This window comes from Chanos chanos, chromosome 1 (genome assembly GCF_902362185.1).
Source record: "Chanos chanos chromosome 1, fChaCha1.1, whole genome shotgun sequence".
Taxonomy (NCBI): Eukaryota; Metazoa; Chordata; class Actinopteri; order Gonorynchiformes; family Chanidae; genus Chanos; species Chanos chanos.
In genome coordinates, this window is record NC_044495.1 from 24,466,051 (window position 1) to 24,487,510 (window position 21,460).

Sequence of the window (21,460 nt, forward strand, 5' to 3'; positions counted from 1 at the left end):
CTATAGGCTATATCAAGGTTTCCGCTGCGATTTTGCTCTTGCCGGTCCGGTGTCCGGATAGAATTTATTTTCCTGGGCAAATTTGAAACTTATCGGTCAGGTTTCAGTAACAGTAACACAAATATAATGTACACCTAGGTTGACGAAAGAAAGACAATGACCTCAAATCAGCTTGAGTGTTTACTAAACAGTAATGATTAAGCAAAACCTCAACATTAGCCGCTAAAATGTAGGCTATTACGAAACATCTCTAACATCTATAGCCTGTTTAAAAAAAAGGCTAAGCCTACATGGCATCAAACGTAGCCTATATCTGGTAGCCCTAGGGCTACCAGATAACATTTTATTTTCTCCTTTTTTCATTGCGGCAAAGTCCTCTTGCTGCCGGCTTGAAATCAAACGTGTCGAATGTGTCTTTGGAGCTTGCAATGTCCTGTTCATGGATAGCCTTCGTCATTGCTACATTTTGTTTGAGCATTATTACCAGACATTTTAACCGGCAATTTTTTAATTTATCGTTTTTTTAAATATAAATTCTACCAGGCAAAAACGACAATTACCGGCTGACGGAAACCCTGTGTGTATGTGTGTGTGTAATAGTGTTGCTAAAATCCCGAGATCACTAAGCGTGCAGACGGGTGCCGCTAGAAATTTTGGCCCTATGAAAGAATATCACACTGGGCCCTCCAAACCTTAATAGTGTTCTAGTGTTCTATGAAAGCCCCCTGTCAGTGCTGGGCACTTGGAATCGCCGTAACCTTCCCCCCCCCCGCCCTCCGCTGATGGCGCCCCTGCATGCAGACCCCAAGAATTTGTCAGCGGCAGGAACTGTGAACCAGAGCGTTTCACGATTTATAGCACAGAAGTAAAAATGTTTGTATAAAGACTTTGAAAGACTTTAGTGGCCGTTTGTACAATATTGTAATCACTGGGATGGATTAATATTTGTATGTATTAAACATGATTACGGCGTTACTTCACAGTACATTATTATTTCAGCACAATTTATGTTAAATTGCCAGAAGAAGGATGTTTGACGTTACAAAAAAAAAAGTTTCAGATGTTAGGCAGTTCAAAGCGGAGGACTTCCCCTTATTATTTACGGAGAATCTCTCTCTCTCTCTCTCTCTCTCTCTCTCTCTCTCTCTCTCTCTCGCGTCGCCGAACAATTATTTCTTCAAGGTCTTTTATTTTGAAAAAGCAAAAGCCTTCTTTGGCTATCATCCCAAAATTTTTTACTGTTTCTGTGTTCACACAGCTTTTGGTGTCGATGGAGTGCTGATCCGAAAAAGGAGAGGGGAAAAAAAGTTGCAAAGTTCTTGTTTTCAAAGAAATTTTCATTCAGATTGGATTAACTCCCAGCAAGGTAAAGTAGAAACAATACGTAATATTTCAAAATGTATTATATGAGGTTTGTATTTAGCTCATATGATCAGAATGAGACCATTTACCCGGGTATCTGTTAACTACGTCGTCCAGCCTCAAGAAAGTCATAAGCTTCGGTTATTGTAAAGTTAACCTCTTCGCAGACTAACTTGTTTTGACTGAATATGTAATAGAATTTGTTCATTTTATAGAGACAGATAATTGACCAAATTTTCTCGTGTCTGTGACAGAAATAAAAGGGGGGGCTTAGCTGGGAAAAGGCCATCGAATGTTAGCTTGTTACAACTGAATGATCTGGCTAGTGGTAAGGTTTTCCAAAGAGTTTTTTCATTATACTGGTGACAGTCACTCGTTTTTATTGAAGTCGAGGAAATAACTGACTGTCACTGATATCAGCTCGGTTACTGGGTGTGCTCCCAGCATCGTGAGTCAGTATGCGCCACGTACTGTTACTTGCTTTATTCTCGTCAGCTGGCCAGTTTAATACCCTCTTTAGCAATTTACACCTTAGACACAATAGGTTGAGAATATTAGAAAGAGGAATAATGTGTTAAAGCGTACTTTGATCTGTTGTTTAGTGAATATAATGAAGGGATTCCAAATGTAATTAAAAGCCACATTCTTTCATTTTAAGTCGCGTAGATTTGTGTTTTGCAGGAAATCTAACGCTAGCATTACTTATATGAGCAAGTTAACTTTGACAGCGGATCTGAAGGGCGGGGCAGACTCCTGATGCGTATTTGACTGTCAGACTCGGTGTTGTCCTAACTTGATATGGACGCGTCGTTGTGAAGTACTTGTTCAGAAATGCTGTTGGGCTTGTATCGGACCATGAAGTTCTTAAAACATTGTATAACGGCAGTATTACTCTAAGTTGATAACCGGTGCGCACCGTTAATTCCCCTTCAGTTGACTAATCAACACTTAATGAACAGCGTTAGTGGGCGTCTCCCCCACTCGAGATGTTATCACTTGCACCGTGCCTGTGCCTGGCACTGACATTTCAAAGAAAACTGCTATTTTATTTACCATTTAGCCCAAACGTTGACCCTCATCTAAACTGATCTGCATTTGTTTGTATTGTAAATGAGATCTTTCACATCTTACGTTTGACAGTAGTGTGGTGAGAAAGTATGATAGTCGAGACGTTTGACAGTTTAATAAGCATGTCCTTAACTCACCTTGCTGTATGAATGTGTAAAGTACTCCGTGTTCACTCTTTGATAAATAATGACCTCCGGATTTTAGATTAAAAAAATTGAGAAGCTGAACATTTTAAAGACACTCATTGGTGTGGAGGTCATTGTTATCGTCTTGATAAAGGAGTAACTTGGCTCCTTTGCTGAGGTGTGTAAGTTTTGAGAGAGTGTTTATGCAGTAGTGAAGGCACTCTGAAACTGTCAGCAGTAAGGAAGCTTTTGTTTGCTGTGAAAACCCTCTGGTGCCAGGTGTCTATCAGAATGAAGTGAGAGGGGAACCACAAAAAGCTTGCAAGAGAAGTTACATCAGTGATGTGGGAGTTTTTCAACCCCTATATATCATTTCCCTGCGTGTTTCCCCTCATTATGTTGAACCCTTCCCTCTCAAGGCTGCAAACCTTCAGAGGAGCCCCACTATTGTTTGGCCAGGCATGTTTAAAAAAGCCTTCAGAATGGAGCCTGGGTCAGTTAGGAACACCACTGCTTTTCACTGTGAATGGAAGAGCCAACAGCTGTCTAGGCACTAGTAGAGGAGTATGTTTTCAGACTCACTGAACTTTGGATGTTGTGGATGGAGATGCTGGATGTTCTCACAAACAGCCCATCTAGACATTGTTGAGATCAAGGGATTGGCGCAGCTGTTGTGTAGTGTTGACACTCGAAGATGAAAGAAGAATTGGGCGAAGATGAGATGGAATGGAAGATTGTTCGGTTAATGGACTTTTGTTGTTATGGTTACACGTCACACCAGTATAATCAGGTGTTCTGTGTGGCCATCTGAGCGTTTCCACATAATGGAATTATTTGGATGTTTTTCCAGTTTCATAATGTAGGAGACTATTCTTTGGCGACTTGACTGCATTCGTCGCAGAGGAAATTTGAAACAAAAGAGGGAAATGTGGTCAGACACCCCTAAATAAAATGGCTGGAAGGATGATATGAATGATTAGCATTTCTTTAAGAACACCGCTCTTTAAAACATTCTTACTGTAAGTGGTAGTTCAGTATACATGGTCACTATGGGTTAGCTGTCTCATATGTACAGAGTGACAGGTCCTTCCTCACTCATCTGAATGCCTCTGTGTCACCTCCAACCTCAGACAGCACAGAGACACAGAGGTCCCTGACACAGCGGTGTCCAACTGGATGACTGTCCTTAGAGTGAGAAGTGGTGTGTCTGTCTGTCTGTCTGTCTGCATTGTCTTGTGTTCTGTATTGTATGACCTGTGATCAGCAGCTTTGCTATTTCTGAACTGTTCTCATTGTGTCTCTGACTGTGGAGAGTATCTCAAGACTTTCACCAACAGTTCTGCGACTGGACAGAAGATGAGTAAATTACATGTCGTCTGGGGCTCGTGGAAACACTTTCTGTTTTGTTGAGAGGATGCAGTTGATGGTTGAGACATGCGGCCTCCTCTGGTGAGCTTAGTTTCGGTGTCATGCGTTCTTCATTTGGGCTTCTGGCAGGCCTCTGCTATATGGTGTTGGTGATTGTAACTGAGCAGAAGTAGCTCTCTTGGCTGGGTGTTTACTGAGGGGGCTTTATGAGATGTGTGTGGCTGGGTCACAGCTGTAGTGTGGGTTCATGGTGTGGTCGACGTGCCTATGCCTGCCTATGACAAGCCTGCTCCTGAGTGCCCTGCAGCATTGTAAACAGAGCTTATGGCCTTCACTGTTCCTTTAGCTCTCTGATCTGCATGTCGTTTAAAGGTAGTGGATCCTCGTCTCAAAACAGAGCAGTTGGAACACCACAGAACGTGTTGCAGTGATGTACTACAAGAGCTTCAGTTGTAGTGCGAGAGAGAACATGTGCCCCTAATTAAGCCATGCTTTCAGTACTGAATAACTGGGTAGCTCCTGGCTGAACCAGTGCTGATTAATGGCATTTAAAAAAAAATGATTCAACATAAAAGTTAAGATAACATTAAGAATTAGAGTTCTGTTAAGCATGCCTAACTCTGAAGTCCCAGGAGAAGGATGGGAAAGAGGGTTCCTCCAGAGCTGCATGCATACCGCGTCTCTCTCTCTCTCTCTCTATACCTCTCCCTCTCTCTCTTCCTCCCCCCCACCTCTCTCTCTCTCCCCCTCTTACTGCCTTCATGGAAAAGGTCACTGACATCCCATGGCTGCACATTGTTTTGAGGGCCTTTACACAGTGACTGCTTTCCAGCCTGCATGTCCCCTGTGCTCTCAATCAGTGTGGTGTCAGTCTTTGCTCCTCTTTCTCTATCAGTCTGTAGAGCCTACCTCTAGTTCTCTCCCTCCTCTCTAACTGTCTCTCCCAAACAAGCTTCTTCTCTTCTGTCAGGTCCTTGGTTCCACTTTCACATGAAGATAAAGCAAAAATATTTAATGGGAAAACGTAGTCGTTAATCATACGAGCCCTGTGCATAATATCAGTTTAAGCAATGGAGGAATGTGAAGTGACTCTGGAAAGTAAACATACAGAGTACACACACACACACACACATTCTCAAGTGGTAAGGTCATGTAGGCTGAAAAAGAGAGAGAGAGGGTGCAATACACTGATTGTTACATCATAGCTCACATGTTTCTGTGTCGGCATCACCCCCTCCTTTACTCCTGAGAGAGGCCCCTCTGGCCTGCATGCCCTGGGATTGGAGACTGCATTTACTGCTGTGTGACTATGACTTTGTGTTTCCTCACAAATTGAAGTCAATATCAGTGCAGTTTAACTCTACAGCAGTATCAGGTACATGTCATGTTGCAACATGCAAAGTACAAATATTAGTCATGACTTTACCATGACATCATTTCTTATTAAACTCTCTCTATATTTATCCTATCATTTTCTCAGGTTTGTCTAATGGTGTAATCATAAAACTTGCTGTTATTGTCTGGAGGGCGTTAACGGAGTTTAAGACTGAATCTGAGATATAGTTATGACGTGTGCATTGGTGTGCATGTGTCCGTGTATTTGGCAGAAACGTGTGTGTGTGTGTGTGTCTTTTGTCTTGTTTTAAAACTAGCTTGCCTCTCTGCCACGGGGAATTAAGTGTTCTCACCAACCCTCCCTCTCTCGCTTCCTCTCTACTCCTGAATCTCAGTTTTTTGGCTGAGCCTCCAGATCAGATTTAGGGCCTGAGCAGTGCCTCTCTCTCCCCCCTCCTGGAGTGGTAGTCTGTGACTGTGTGGACTTCAGACCCCACAGTGCTCTCTCAGTATAAGGTCTGTTTGCTCGTCAGTGTGTTGGAGGGGCTGTGGAGCCACAGTCACACCTCAGCAGGGCTAGTTCTTGTTAGTGGTAAACAGTTGTGATGTCCTAACTAAGAACTGTAATTGATGAAAAGAAAGTGATGCCTGAAAGTTGCGGGCAGCGTGTGCACATACTTTCTCAAACTGAATACAGATTTGTTTCTGTTCTCTCTTTTCTTTTCTTTTCTTTTCTTTTTTTTTTCTTTTCTTTTTTAAAGGCATTGGGTCGTCATATCCCAGCTGGCTTTCTGCTGCAACATGGTGCAACATTATTTGACCTTTACAGTTAATGGTGCAACAGAATTTTGTCAGTTGTTCTCCACCTTTCTTTGCCTAATAGTTTTTTTGGGGTTTTTTTTTTTTTTTTTTTAACCACTTTGCACTAAGCAAACAGCCTGTTCGTTGGCATGTTTACTCATTCACTGGTATCTGGCAGAGGGCAGTGGCTTTGCCTCGATGAAGGGAGAGGAACGGACGAGAACAGAGCGCCGTGATCAGCTGACCTTTGTGTGTCAAATCAGCAGTGGCCCCTCTGTGTGTGCTCTTTCTGAAGAGGTGATTACATAGAGACAGAAGACCATAGATTGCTTGGAGAGCTTTGTGAATTTCTGAAAACATCACTCTCTTAACCAAAGAACCAGACTGATCTGGCAGGGAAATGACAAAAAGGGCTTTGCATTGAGCCATAAGTCAAATTACAATAGTGCAATAACTAAATCGTGTTGTAGGACATACACACGCTCCGTAGCTTAGATATTGGTTCCGTGATAATATTCATAGATGGACTGAGAATGCAAACCTGTCCACCTCTGACATCTTGGGCAGTTCAGCCAATACGTGATGTAGTCATTTTCTGTGGACACTGATTTGCTTAAGAATTTGTTTGGACTTTGTGTCTGCGTGTGTGTGTTTTGGGGGTTGGAGTGGACTTCGAGTGTTGTGGGTTGAGTGTGTTTGTTAGAGAGAATGTGATTTCAACTCCTTAGTCAACAGATCCGAGTGGTAAGTTAAAGGAAATCACTAACTGCTTAGCTGCTTTCCACACTAATAAAAACTATTTTGTTTGGCCTTTGAGATGGGCCTTTTCACTCAGCCCTTATTGGAGAGGTCTGGCAGTGATTGAGGGTCTTGTGATGTGTGTGCGTGTGTGTGCGTGTGTGTGTGTGTGTGAGCGTGTGTGTGAGCGTGTGTGTGAGCGTGTGTGTGAGCGCGCGTGCATGTGTGTGTGAGTATTTATGGCTCATATGTGTTGTGTGGGTGGACTGCTCTCTTAATGAGTCCATGGGAGACTTTCAGAAGTGAGCCAGCAGGCAGAGCTGCTGACTCAAGACACTGCAATGAGATGTGCTGACTTTAAACTCGCAGGACGCACCTCCACACATGCACACACACACACACACACACACACACACACGCAAGCACACACACATACGCACACACACACACACACATAAACACACACACACACACACACAGGGACCATCAATCTCACTTCACCAGAGTAAACTTGACTCTGCTACTGCGCCCCCTGTAAACTCTTATGGCATGTTTAACATAAGCGCCCCTATCAGCTGAAATGTAGCTGCCTGGCTATTTAGGTATATGCCATGTATTCATCTGTGCTTTTGAGCATGTAGCTCCACAGTGTGGACATATCTTGGAAAGTGTCAGGCTTGTTTGTGCCCTGTGTGTGTATCCTGCTAGAATAACACTAAAGCAAATGCTAGATGACCAGACTCAATGCCCCTGTTCTTTTTAGGTCATTTATGATGGACAGTGGTCACAATGAAGCAACTGTGTAGCTGTAATCTGTTGTAAAGAGGGTCACCAAGCAGTCAGGCCCTGGATGGAGAGAAAAACAGCCTCAACATTTTAACTACATGACCCATCAGTCTGTCTGACCCTCTAACTCCACTCCAGCTGCTTCCACTGGCTCTCCCATTTCATGCAGTTTATCAGAGAAGCTCCTCAGTCAGTGTGTAGGGTGTTTGTCCACAGATGAGAGAGGGAGTTCACAGAAGTGCTTTGCATGACAGAAAGCCACTCAGAGAGGAGAGGGATGAGGAAGTGAAGAAGCTGAATGGATGAGCGGAAAAGAGAGAAGGGGGTGAATGAGGAGGGGACAGAGAAATGACAGAGGCGTTTTCTTTCAGCTATGTTCTACTGCAGCGTCCCAGCCAACGGGAACGGAAACACCCTGCTGTGGATACTCAGAGATTTGGTACAATACCTCTCTGTCATTCATTCACTCACACACAAACACACACACAAACAGTTCAGATGTGAGTTTATGTTTGAGTTTGAGTGTATGGTTGTTTTATGGGTGGTGGAGGTATAGACATGGCTGATTGGACACATCTGTTTTGAAGATTATCACACAGTGTGTCCTCCAGTCTTACATATTTATGTGATTTTTTTTAAAAAACGAAATATTTCCGTTTTGGATTCATCAAGGAATTCTGATTTCTGACATCTGAAATGAATCTAATGCGACGAAATGTTGAAAACTCATCAGTCCATCAATTGCTGTATAATCTGGCAAAACAAATTATTTTAATTTCAGAATTTTTCAACAAACAAAAATATATATATACATGTTCTTTTTGCCATTAACAAACCTGGAAGCTGCACATGGTGGAACAAACAGTAGAGCATTTCAACTATAAAATAATACAGAAATGTGTGGTATGGAGTTGTTATTGTCATTTCTGGATTCTAAATCCTAGAGTCCATAATAAGCATTCACATGCTTGAACACTATATGCATCATAGCTTTGTTTTCAGAGTATGCCTAAAGAAAGTCTGTGTTGTATGCATCTCAAGACATGGCTAACAAACTAAATAGATTACTTAGCTGGTGTGTGTATCTCTGGGTTGTGTGATGATATCGTTGATATTCTTAAACACCAGATGAATAGCCGTCTCTTATTAACACCTGTTTATAGTGAGTGAGATTAGGGCGTATTATCAGGCTTTGACAGATTCTTTGCTGCAGGCTTGAATCTGTGTTAACAGCTGAATTCCAGAAGTCCATTTGCGTTTTCCTACTTATGGAAAGCCGCAGTGTCCCAGACATTCACCACAGAATCAGCGTTCCGAGGTATTTTTTTCTCGTGACCACATTTACGTAGGCACAATGATAAGAATAGTAGGACATTGTTTGGAGAGTGTGATGATATCTGTTACTTCCCTGCAGTCCAATAATATAACTGTCTCTTATTTTCCCAAGTAAACATGTGTGTCTGTGCCCAGGGTCACAGAGTGCAGTCAGATGGAGGCTGTGGGAATATGTGTTTGTGTCTTATGCACATGCCTGCTTTCCTCTCTTCTAAAACAGCATGTGAAAGAGGCTGGCCACTTGTGTTTATCATGAGGTACTGAGTGTATACAATACAATTGGCCTGTTGGTATGTTTGTCTTATTTGACACTTTCCTGTCTCTTATAGGTAAAATATGAGACTCCCGTTAACTCCCATTCAAAACACATGAAAGCCAGTTTCCAACCAGGCCCTGACATATTCGTTTAGACCTGTCCCTGTGTAAGAGTGTATGTGTCCACAGATATGCTTGTGTCTGTTTTTGTCATGGCATTCTTATGTTTATTTCTGTGTTTCTTTCATGCCTGAGTCTTAGTCACGGCTTTGTGATGGTAATGGTAGTTGCTAACACAAGCCTGCCAACACACTCCGCCAGCTGTGTAAAAGACTGATGAAAATCAGGCTGCGAAATCTCTCCTTCCTCTTTTTTTTTTTTTATTTGCACCCTGCCCAGGCTTTGTGTGATATTGTTTGAGTTGTTAAATCATGGAAAGTATGAGTTTGCCTACCGCTGCTTCTGTGAGGGGTCGAGTGAATAGAGCAGAGAGCAGTTCCAGGGCTAAAGCTGCATTAAAGAGCCAGAGGCAGGGGTCAACACTCATGGAAGAATGGCAGTAATTTTCCTCACTTCCCCTGGAAAGAATGTCCCACACCATTTCATATTACACAAAGAGAGAGAGAGAGAGAGAGAGAGAGAGAAGCTCTGTAATCACACTACCTAGTCAAATGTAACAACCAGAGGCTGTGCTGTTATTCATTTGTGTATGAAGTTCCACGTTTCGTCACACCCAGTTTGTGACTAGCGTAGCAGAATGACTGTTTGAAAATAACGTTTTCCACCAGTGCTGCTTTTTTGTGTGTGGATTTCCTGATGTCATATTTCTAGCAGACCACTTCAAATTCTTAATTTTATGTTGTCATATTCTGCAACATGACATCAGTAATTCTTTTGGATTCTGTTTCAGCTTCAGAGGACCGTGTCTATATTGACAAGCAGCCATGTCTGGCACTTACAACGACTCCTTAATAGACGTGTCTAGTGACAGCTTTTGGGAGGTAGGCTAACTGAGACCAACATACACAAATGAACACACACACATACATCAGTAATGAGCTTTATCATATGATGATTTCAGTTTCCACTGTTAGGACTAATCAGTCACTCCATTCTCCTCTGCCTCCTGCGTTCAGGTTGGAAACTATAAGCGCACAGTCAAGCGTGTGGATGATGGGAACCGGTTGTGTAATGACCTGATGAACTGCATCCACGACCGTGCACGCATCGAGAAAGGCTACGCACAGCAGCTGACAGAATGGGCCAAGCGCTGGAGACAGCTCATTGAAAAAGGTACCTCCACAGGTGTTCACACCAACACTGGTGCTGGTGTAGAAAGATCTAGAATGTGGCATTTTTAGATGTATAGGGCTCACGGTGGTTTGAATGTTTTGACTCAAAAGCCTTACTGGACCGGTGCTGGCTCATTTGTTTGTTTTAGTTAGGTTGTGCTGACCCAGTTCTGGAGTCTTCCAGATGTTTCGGGCTTGTGTGCTTTGGCTTTATCCTGGCCAAATGCTCCCTTGACTGTTTCTAGGGCAAATCTAAACATTTGCAGGCCATTGACACTAACACAACCCTGTAGAATCGTACAGTTGCTTCTAACACAACAGTTTTCCTCTCATCATGCTCTTTAACTTTGTCAGTTGTTTAGTAATTTACAGCTGTTTGTCTTAAAAACTGTGCGCACGAGGCCGCACAAAGAGTCGCACAAAAAGAAAGTACATCACTGATTGTTGTTTAAATGACTCCCTATCTCAGGAGCATTGATCTTATACTTTCTAGTGTGCTAAGCCCTGGTTGTGATTGGTCCTGTTGCTGTGACTTGCCATTGCTACTGCAGGGCCTCAGTATGGGACGCTGGAGCGAGCGTGGAGTGCTCTGATGACAGAGGCAGAGAAAGTCAGTGACCTGCACATGGATGTGAAGGCAGCACTGATGTCAGAAGACTTTGAGAAGCTGAAGAACTGGCAGAAGGATGCTTACCACAAACAGATGATTGGAGGATTCAAAGAGAGCAAAGAGGCTGAAGATGGCTTTCGTAAGGCCCAGAAACCGTGGGCCAAGAAACTCAAAGAGGTGCGGAGTCTAAACACATACATATCACGTTAGATTTTTTAGAATAGGTACATTACTGTCTCCCAGATGAACTTGAAAGGAGTGAATTTGAAAGGAGATGTGTTCAGATGTTATGTTAGCGATTATTTGCATTTTGCTTTATTTGTTTGTTTTTTGTTATTGTTGTCTGTTTTTTGTGAGGTCAGGCCATGTGTTTTAAGAAAATGTCTTCTTTGTCATCATTTGCTCTGGTAGTATATTTACTGTCTAAGGTTAATGAATAATTTTGCCAAATTTTTTCTTAAGGTGATAGGCCAATCAGACATGCTGTTGCTGTGGTCCCCGGTCTCAGAAAGCGTTTTATGCTGCACTGAAATCTGCCAGGACCTTGATTAGGTGTAAACATCCTTCTTGTTTCCGCAGAGAGGAACAGCTTATATCTTCATTTTGGTATTTGTCAGGCTAGCAGTTACTAACAGGCTGCAAGGTTGACAAAACAACAGGCCTCTACAGTTGTGTAAACAGCTCCTTCCATAATAGTTCACTGATTTGCATTTGAGTCACTGAGCTGCTAAGGAGTTAATGGGGTTAGAGGCAGGGCAGAGGTGAATGAGGGTGATGCTTGAGAAGAGAGTAGTGATGAGGGACGGCTGGGACAGCGCAGCAGCACAGAGAGTTTCCTGCTGAGACACTGACCTCCGCTGAACAGGGTTCCGGAACGCCCTTGTTTTTTTCCCCACATGTTATTGTGGCTGTTCGTTTCCCTGGGGGGTTGACATAGCCCTCAGTGCAAGTTAACATAACGTAGTTTTTGTTTATGATGGTGGTGAGGAGGTGTGTGTGTGTATTTATTAGAGAAAGTTTTTAGAATGTGGGACTGCGCCACCTCTGTGTTCCTGTGTGGCATCTCAGTGATTGACTTGGTGGCATTATCAGACAGGTGGCCATGGTTGTGTGGGGCTGCACCACTCACTTTGGCTTTGATTAGGCTTATTTATAGAAGTAGGCCAGACAGTGACCATCCACAGAGAGAGGAAATAGACATGCCCTCACTGCATACCACTCCTTTGTCTTTAGCTCTTCCTCTCCACACACTGAGATTCTACCAAGACAAAGAATGCCCCCATGCACAACACACAACTACACAACATTATGGAGAATTAATAGACATTGAAGACAGGGCTCAAGTGTTTATGATACTTAAAATGAATATATTATGCGAAACGAAAGTTGTTTTGGAGTGGTGTTTCAGAGTAGTGTTTCAGAGTGTGGTGTTTCAGAGTGTGGTGTTTCAGAGTGTGGTGTTTCAGAGTGTGGTGTTTCAGAGTGTGGTGTTTCGGAGTGTGGTGTTTCGGAGTGTGGTATTTCAGAGTGGCGTTTCGGAGTGTGGTTTCGGAGTGGGGTTTTTTCAGACATTGTAACTGGAGTAAGTGAACAGAGTGTGCTAATATAGAGGATGGATCAGGTTAGACTTAGGAGGAACTCTTGAAAATTTCCAAAGTAATTGACCATCCTCTTTCACAAAAAGCCACCAAAACAATTGGCAAACAGAGCCATATACATAATATTGTATTGTGAAAATATTCAAAATCACAGAAAAGTGCTGAAACCCCAGCCATTAGCAAAGAGTTGATGAACTTGTCAATCTAATGGCGTTAGTGATGACTGTGATCTGTCTCTTTATCTAAGTGGAGCTTGCTTCGGTTGTGATTGTTTCAAAAACTTTTGTTTTGTAAATGTAGTCACCTCTAATAAATGTGCATCTGAGAGCACACACACACTGAGTCAGAGGCTTACATGAAAAAGTTTGAGGTGTTATGCTGAGCATATTATATTTCTGAGCATAACCCAGAAAAACTCAGTGTTTGGACTTTTTTTGTATTTCTGACTCTTAATGATGTAAGGGACTTTTGATTTGATTTTTTGTATATATGTCTGCTCTTCACAACTCTAATGAAAATCAAGGTTAACAGTGAACTGTTCAAAGGTTTATATGGAATGAGTGATGAGGGAGTTTTTGAACTGTGTATGCAGGTGGATACGATGAAAAAGGCTTACCATGCTGCCTGCAAGGAGGAGAAACTAGCAACCAGCAGAGAGAACACCAGCAAACTGGAGAGCAACACCAACCCAGACGCCCTTAAAAAACTACAGGACAAAGTAGAGAAGTGCCAGCAAGATGTTCAGAAGGTAGGTGGGGTTTTTTTCTGTGTGCTTTAGGGGAAGGTGTAAAGATTTGATATTTATCGTGAATTTGTATGTTCCAGTCTAAAGAACGCTATGAGAAGTCTCTGGAGGAGCTTAATAAAGTGACTCCACAGTACATGGAGAACATGGAGCAGGTGTTTGAACAGTGGCAACAGTTTGAGGACAAGAGGCTCCGCTTCTTTAAAGAGGTGTTACTGGAGGTCAAGCAGCATCTTGACCTGTCCACCAATCACAAGTAAGAGACACTTCACATATATACACACTCTCTCACATAGACGTATGCATACAGATGCATTTTGATTCATAACTCAGCTTTTCTCTCCAAGTCAGTACATGCCACACCTGGGCACTGTTTTATCATGATAAACCTTTGTCTGCAGGTTCCAGATGGTTTACCAAACTCTGGAGGACACAATCAATGCAGCAGATGCAGAAGAAGACCTGAAATGGTTCCGCTCCAACCACGGCCCAGGCATGCCTATGAACTGGCCCCAGTTTGAGGTACAGACACACACACACACACAGTCACACACAATACGCTGGTCTTTTGGATCGTAGCTCTTAAGAGATTAGATAGACACAGTGGGGCACTGAATTCACCCTGATGACTGCAGTAGAAGAGTGAGGAGAGTGACAGAGAGATACAAAGTGAAAGAATGAGATAGTGAGTGTGAGTATGCAGTTGGCAGTAAGGAGTGAGTTCCATGTCCCAGCCTCTGTCCGACTCAAACATGGACACATAATTCAATTTACTTTACAGTAACTTTGAATGGATTTTCAATGTAGTAAATAAGTGATGTCATGTTTACTTTTAATGACAGTTCTATATTTATCTTTGTCTTCATCTAAGTTAAAGAATTTACTGTGAAAGAGAGAAAACCTGTCTGACAGGTTTAGCACACACGCATATCAGACCTAGAGGCTTAGACTCACTGTGCCTTGCTTTTCTCTGAGTGTTATGTACTGTTTCCTCCAAAGATTCATATAATATCAGTTCCCAGGTCCCTGCAGTGATATTATACCTTTGATAGAATGTTGTAATGCCAAAAACAAGGTGTGTCTTAAGTTTGTCACAGTTACGTGTTACTAGTATTACTGCGTCACTAGACTTCCACTCAGCTAGGCCCCTAGGGCTTCTGACTTCTCACTTTCACTCTGTCAGTAAATTCACATCAGTGCAGTCAAGAGAATTATACAGGTCTGAAAGACAATATGCATACCACTACAGCTATGTTTCTGAAAACCTGAGACATGCACCATTCCCATATCACGTGGTGTGAATCGTAAATGACACCATGTCATAAATTACACTGTTGATTTGTTTTGACTGTTATAATAGTATCTCCCCGGGTTCCTACACACTTCCCTTTTTCATTGGTCTGTTCACACTGTGTTAAGTCACCCCAGAATCAGGCCTGCATGTGCCCACTCCTAGTCATATGTGAAGTACAGTAGATCCCTGAGGTGGAGTTCAGAATACAGGGAATATGTGAGAATGTTTGTTTCTTTGAGATGTTCCCTGTCTGTAGGAAGGCAGCAATGTGAGTTAATGTTGCTTTTATTCTAATGCTTTGCTTCAACCTGGCCTCTGATCCATTTGACAGAACATGGACTGGTCCAGGCTTCACTCCCATAAGAGAAGGTCCATTGTAGTGAGTTCAGCATGAAGGACTTTTTTTTCCCCCCCTTCACAGTGGTTACGGGTTCCCAAAGCACTTACACTGCATCAGTATATGTGTGTTTGTGTGTGTGTATGTTTGATGTGCTGTGTGTGTAATATTTGACCTGCCCTAACCTCCCACGGCTGGGGAGCATAATGAACGCACATACACAAACAGAAACACACACACCTCTGTCATTCTTATCTGCGATATGTTTTGTGAACTATGCTTGTTCCCTCTAATGGAAGGTGTATGTTTGGAATTCTCTTTTGTTCCTTTGCCTTCAATGCTGCATGTTAATGTTACCACTCTGGACATGTTTGCTTCTTGTGTGATCAGTCCTCCTACCCATGAGTCACCCACTGCTTCTTCTGTCCCCGAGAGATGGAGGTCAGAAGAAAGCACCCGGGACAGTGTGGGTCATTGTGATTGTGTTTGGGTTTGGGGAGCGTACCTTAGCTTATATATCAACAGATGGAGCTCTCTCTGGCTGGGCTGAAGATTTTTCTGCAGTACAACATGCCACACCTATACATCAAGATCACATTATCCAACAGCAGAGAATCAAACTCCTCAGAGACCTTTGGGAAAGAACGGAGGGCACTTGCAGAAAATTACCAATCATAACGTCGACTGAGCTTCTGTAATGTTTTATTGTCGGACATTATTACAACGTGGTATATGTCCGAAGATCCACATGAATTTGACTGATGCCTTCATTGAACAAATGCTTTTTCTGGGATGTGTCTATGTTGATGGGGGCTGAGTGTTGCTTTTTTTGTTTGGCTGATGTTCTCCCTTTTCACTAGGCTCTGCTTACCTCACACCGCCTCTCAGTTTTGGGTGGACAATTCTATGTTATCATCTTATCTGTGTGCGTGTGTGTGTGTGTGTGTGTGTGTGTGTTTGTGTGCAGTGGTGGTGGAAATGCGTCTGTTTCTCTTTAGCACAAACATTCAACACACAGCACTTGATACATCTCTGTTTTGTACACAGTCTGAGAGAATTTTGCCAAATCATCCGTTGAATGTGTGATGATGATATTACTGGTGTATGTGTGTTTGTGGACTCTCTAAAGCATATGTCTACTCTGCTGTGTACAGTCTCTCTAACCGCATTCATGCATATACAGTGGTTCCAGTTCATTTACTTTGGCTGGGTTTGAGGAAAGGGTTGATTGTTTATGCATGAATGTTACTCACATGCTTTTGTATGGGTGTGTGTGTTTTCCAGGAATGGTCCATAGACCTCAACCGTACCTTAAGTCGGAGGGACAAAAAGAAGCCAGGAGATGGTGTGACTCTGACAGGAATCAGTCAGACTGGAGAGCAGGCAGCTAAAACCAGTAGCAGGTAAAGCCACCACTGCATCACCCACTGCTGCCTGTCTGAGTCTGAGCCATAGTTTCAAAGCAGATCACTTAAGTCCACTTAAGCATCTTTACTGTGCTGTTTTAAATACCTATAGTCAACAGCATTATACTGCAGTAGCATCCTTACACTTTAACTACTCAGGCTGCCATGCCGTTACAAACATTACTGGCTCCTTTGATGGGGCTGGATGTTCTCAGAACCAGACTTTCCATTCGTACAATCTTTACAAGCAGGCCTTTGCCCAAGATGCAAGTTATTTAAAAAGCATACATCTGACATTAAGCAAGTGCTGTCGCAGCCAGAGTAGAAAAAAAAAAAAAGAAAAGAACAGAGAGCGCTGGAGTATTTTTAAACATGCATGTGCACATGAATCTCTGTGGGTCATTCAAAGCCTGTTGGGGCCATAGCCTGCTGCTGTGCTATGTATTTTTAGGGAATAGTTTGCGTCCCTTGGTAGCTAATTGGAAAGTAGAAACGAATTAGCATGAGGAATTCAGAGCATCTTGGAAACGGTTAACCTTTGATCTTGGGCAAATCAGTTTGTTCTAGAAAACTCCTTTTTCAGCCTTTGTGGAGCAAACATTTGATTGCATCTGCTCTTACCAGAGAAAGAGAGAGATCTGCTCAATTTTGTGTTCTCTTCTTTATGATAAGACGCTGAACCAAAAAGAGTTAATCAAATTATAGAAGGTTATACATGGGTAAACTGCATGTTTCCCAATTTTAGTCTTCTGTACAATCCGTGGTATTATAAAGTTCATCCAAACATGTTTGCCATTTCTAAAGGAAAATGATGTAATTTTTTTCTTAAAGCATGGAAATGTACAGAAATTTAAAGTACGTGCACTCATCAATGTAGTACAAAAATAAGAACCATAAGATGGTACATGTATGACTGGTTGAACACAAGTAGACTCTTAGACAAGCAGTACTCTTGACAAAACCAGTCACCATTCACATTGCTGACACTGAGGTACTTACCCCCTCATCAGCCAATGTGCTGGCTCTGTTTTCAGATCTGCTGATATGGTATAAAGTATTTCAGTGCTCTCTCTCTCCAGGCTGACGGGGCAGTGCCCTTACTCCTGAGACCTTCACTTATGATCTCCGTGCTCTGAGGAAGCTGCTTACAGTTCATGTCTATGGATGATCTTGATATTCTATTATTGGTGCAGGTGTTGTTTTGCTCTGTCACTACCAGCTGTGTGCTGTAATTAGCTGAGACTGTGGATGTATGTATGTGTGTATGGATGTTTGTGTGCGTGTGTATGTGTGTGTTTGTATCACAATGCTGTCTCTCTCCATGTTGTTAGCCTCACTGTGCCCAGTAACACAGAGCCTGTGGGCTCAAACCCCTTTGAGGTTGAGGATGAGGATGAGGAAGAGATGACAGAAGAACAGCCCAACAGCAGCCCAGTCAATGTCAAAAAAGCGGAAGTTAACACTAAAACGTTGGTGAACAGAAAACACCTGCTCAATGTTCTGCAGCAGAACTCTATATCTATTTGTCTCTCTTTCTCTCTCCTTCCCTTACTGTCAAGTTTCTGAGTATTTGCTCTGCATGGTCGCTCATCGAACGGGCACGCACACACTCTCATGCGTGTGTACACACACATCCTCTCTGTGTGTCCCTCACTTCTAACAGTTTTTTTGTTCTGCAGTGCTCAGACCTTCTCTTCAGTCAGACCCACCATGCACTGGAATTTATCAGACCAATGTTCAACAGTTTGGTCCAACAACACCATAAAAACTCCATAAAAAAGCATGTAGATATTAATACCGCGGGGGGAAATTTCAGCTAAAAATGTTTTAAAATGTATTTAAAATTGGTTTGGTTTTCCAGGAAATTTACACAAAGATTGACAAACTAAAAGCCAGTAAGCAAACAGTTTGTGCAAGTATGAATGAGGAGTGTCTTTGATGAAAAGCAGGAAATGTTTTTAGGTGTGTAGACATACACCAGTGGCATGGGTCTGACATGAACAAGGCTTCAGTGTGTTTCTCCTTTGGTTCTTCTGTCTTTGTCAGGTGTTTGTGTGTGTTGCCCTCTGGTGGTGGATATTGTGAATTGCCATCAAGTCTCTGGCAATCATATTATGTAAAGTTCAGAGCTTCCGTTCAACTTGTGTGCGTGTTCTTTGTTACATTTGCATCATCTCTGTTCATGCCAAGTGGTAACAAAGTGACTCAATGAAACCTGTCAAAATGGCTGTTATCAACCGGCTTGCCTTCACAAATGAAAGTATCTTAAAATCACATCATACATAGTGTATTATGGAGGTAAGTATGGAAGCTTCAGCTATATGAGGAGGGATTCTGAGCTGCATTTGAGCTTGCGTTTGTTTGTCTTTGTGATGTGTTCATGTGTGGGGTTGTTTTCCCCTCTCCATTCTCACATTACTCTCTCTTAACATGTTCCTGCTGTTCTTGCCTGGCTTGTTAAATGTCTTTTGGTGTCTGAGCTGGCTGTGGTTTACAGATGACAAGTGGCCTTTGACAGGTTGTGATTTGATTCTTTATTTGCAAACATCACCAGTAACACGGAGAAGACTCCGGATTCCTCGGACGAAGAGGCAGGGAACCCTTTTTCGGCAGATACAAACGGAAATGGAAACCCGTTTGAAGATGAGCCTCCTACTCCGACCCTCTCAGTTCCGGTGCGTGCCCTGTATGACTATGAGGGCCAAGAACAGGATGAACTCAGCTTCAAAGCAGGTAAAGACTGGTGTGAGAGAAATCAATTAAGGGCAAAACTGGAAAGAATGAAGTAATAGGAGGGGGGAGGAGAAGTATAACGTTGAAGATGGTTAGTTGTGGGGAGTCTTTTAAAATTTAGTTCATGTGAAGATTAACTAAATGTTGTTATTATTGGTTCCCCTGAGTACCCCTGGTTATTTAACTGGTACACCATTCATTTTCCTCTCTAACAGGTGATGAATTCACTAAGATCGAGAATGAAGATGAACAGGGCTGGTGCAAAGGCCGCCTGAAAGATGGACAAGTTGGACTTTATCCAGCTAACTATGTGGAGGACATTCAGTGATGACCCAGAGGAGGAAAGAAAGAGAAAGAGGAGTTAGTTGGAGAAGAGAGAGAGAGGGAAAGAGAGAGAGATTTGGCTACTGGATGTTCTCTTTGTGCTGGAGGCAGGATTGTCTGCTGTAGTGTCCAAACATTAAATTCTGGTATTGGAAGTCCAATTTGTTTTTCTAAAGAGCAACAGCAAAAAGGCCCCTGATGCTGAGAGAACAAACAGAGGTGTAGCATGTTATATTGGCCTTACCACTCACGTGCATCATACCCACAGCAGAGAACTGTTAACAAGCCAGAATTTGACTTATATGTAGACAGCTTGTTTTAAATAGTGGTTATTATTTGAATACAGATGTTTAGAAGCATTGATACATCTTTTGAAACAAAGGGTGAGGTCAAACTGAAAATATGAACTCAATCTTATATGCCTTAATCTCAGAGATGACACACTTTAAACACTGAGCTTATGCCCTTTCCAAATGACACGGGTTTTCAGGCTTCCACTGTTTGAATGCCTTCTGGACTGATCTAAATCTGACGCATTTGTCTTTTTTATATCACTTTTTTCCTTCTTCCTTCCACTTCCCCTTTTTTTAACTGAGGTGGAGAAAGGCAGTTACTGTTAAGTTTTATGGTTCAAATTGGTTCTGTTGCATTGATGTTTCTCCTATCTATCAATTATTCAATTATTATGCAAGGAAACTTATTGTTTTCCGAAAGTAAGAAAGTCCCATGAGAATATACTTTTTTAGTTTTGTTTTGTTTTGTTTTGTTTTTGTTGATACCACCATTCTCTGGTCTGATTATGTATGTTTTATTTTCAAACCAAGCATACATAATAGATTTTAAGTTTTTAAATATTACTAGTCACAAACATGAAAGTGCCTGCATGTTATGATAGCTTTATTCCTGCTTGTTGATTGACTGTTTAATCAGCGTGTTTCACCTCCAGTGCTTTGACTGATTTAAGCTGTTCTCCTGCTGATGGTAATTGTTAATTTGTCACACAAATGCATCAGGGTGCTTTGGCTGTCTTCAACAAGAGGATTGTCGGTGCCAGTGCTTACTTGACCAGACTACACTCAGAGGCACCAAACAGTAAAAGAGTAGTCTTTTGGTTTGATGTTTTTAATTTTCAGAATGCATCTGAATGTGTTTTTCTGTGAGGGAAAGAACTCTCATTTGAAGCTTTTGGCTTTACCTTAGGCTGCACTGGATGGTCATAGCTGTTCTATGGGAGTATATTCTTCAAGTGCTTGTGTTTAAAATATGTCACAGGGAACCATAACCTCCTGGACTGAATGTGCTTAATAAAATGGAAAAAAATGAAGTAATGAAATCTAATATTTTTGCATGTATATAGCCTGAATCTGTGATCAAGTTAAGCATTAGAATTAGGAGGTAATCATGAGAATTCTAGTTTTTAATTGAAAACTGCTAATTTATGATATGCCTTAGATGCTATTTTCCCCAGTGGACAATGCTGTGATTCAGAATCAGAATGTACATTAATTGAGGATTTATGGCATATGAATGTCATTAATTTAGTATTTTGTTACATTTGTATATATGATTTTGTTTGTTTCTTCATTCAGAGGTCATATCAAATTACAAAGGCACAAAATGATCTGCATATTTTTGCTGCTTTTGATTGTCTTTTTTTCCTCGGAGAGTTGACATGGGGGCATCCTCATATGATTGTCACAAACTCACCTGTTCACTGATACCGTGCCTCTCTCATAAAATGCCTCGAATGGAGAGGTTTTTTTCCAGAAGAGTCTGAATGTAAATCAAGAGTTTGTTTGACATTTGAAATGGAGCATATTCAGATTTTGGACAACTTGTTACACGATTGAAAAAAAGAAAAAGCTGTTCTGGCTCGATTCAGTTTAAAAAATGTTGTTCTGCGACATTTGAAATAATAAATAAATAGAAGATGTTATTTTACTGCTTT

The 21,460-nt window shown here is 41.9% G+C and overlaps 1 protein-coding gene across 2 annotated transcripts; it reads left to right on the plus strand.

The window, feature by feature from the left end:
- Positions 1-1,261: 1,261 nt before the first annotated feature.
- pacsin2 (protein kinase C and casein kinase substrate in neurons 2) lies at positions 1,262-21,139 on the plus strand. 2 transcript variants are annotated; one of them, XM_030786239.1, is made up of 11 exons: positions 1,262-1,366; positions 10,084-10,174; positions 10,310-10,466; positions 11,017-11,252; positions 13,266-13,421; positions 13,499-13,674; positions 13,820-13,940; positions 16,334-16,452; positions 17,787-17,924; positions 19,010-19,188; positions 19,404-21,139. In XM_030786239.1, the coding sequence occupies exons 2-11, from the start codon at positions 10,118-10,120 to the stop codon at positions 19,514-19,516; spliced, it is 1,452 nt and encodes a 483-aa protein (XP_030642099.1). In that variant the 5' UTR covers positions 1,262-1,366; positions 10,084-10,117; the 3' UTR covers positions 19,517-21,139. The 2 variants fall into 2 exon arrangements, with proteins under 2 accessions (XP_030642099.1, XP_030642106.1); XM_030786246.1 differs by lacking the exon at positions 17,787-17,924.
- Positions 21,140-21,460: the final 321 nt, after the last annotated feature.

Coding starts and splice junctions, on each gene's coding strand:
- pacsin2 (XM_030786239.1), top strand. CDS start 10,118: ATGTCTGGCACTTACAACGACTCCTTAATAGACGTGTCTAGTGACAGC. Junction 11,253..13,265: donor GGGCCAAGAAACTCAAAGAG/GTGCGGAGTCTA, acceptor CTGTGTATGCAG/GTGGATACGATGAAAAAGGC. Junction 13,941..16,333: donor TGAACTGGCCCCAGTTTGAG/GTACAGACACAC, acceptor TGTGTTTTCCAG/GAATGGTCCATAGACCTCAA.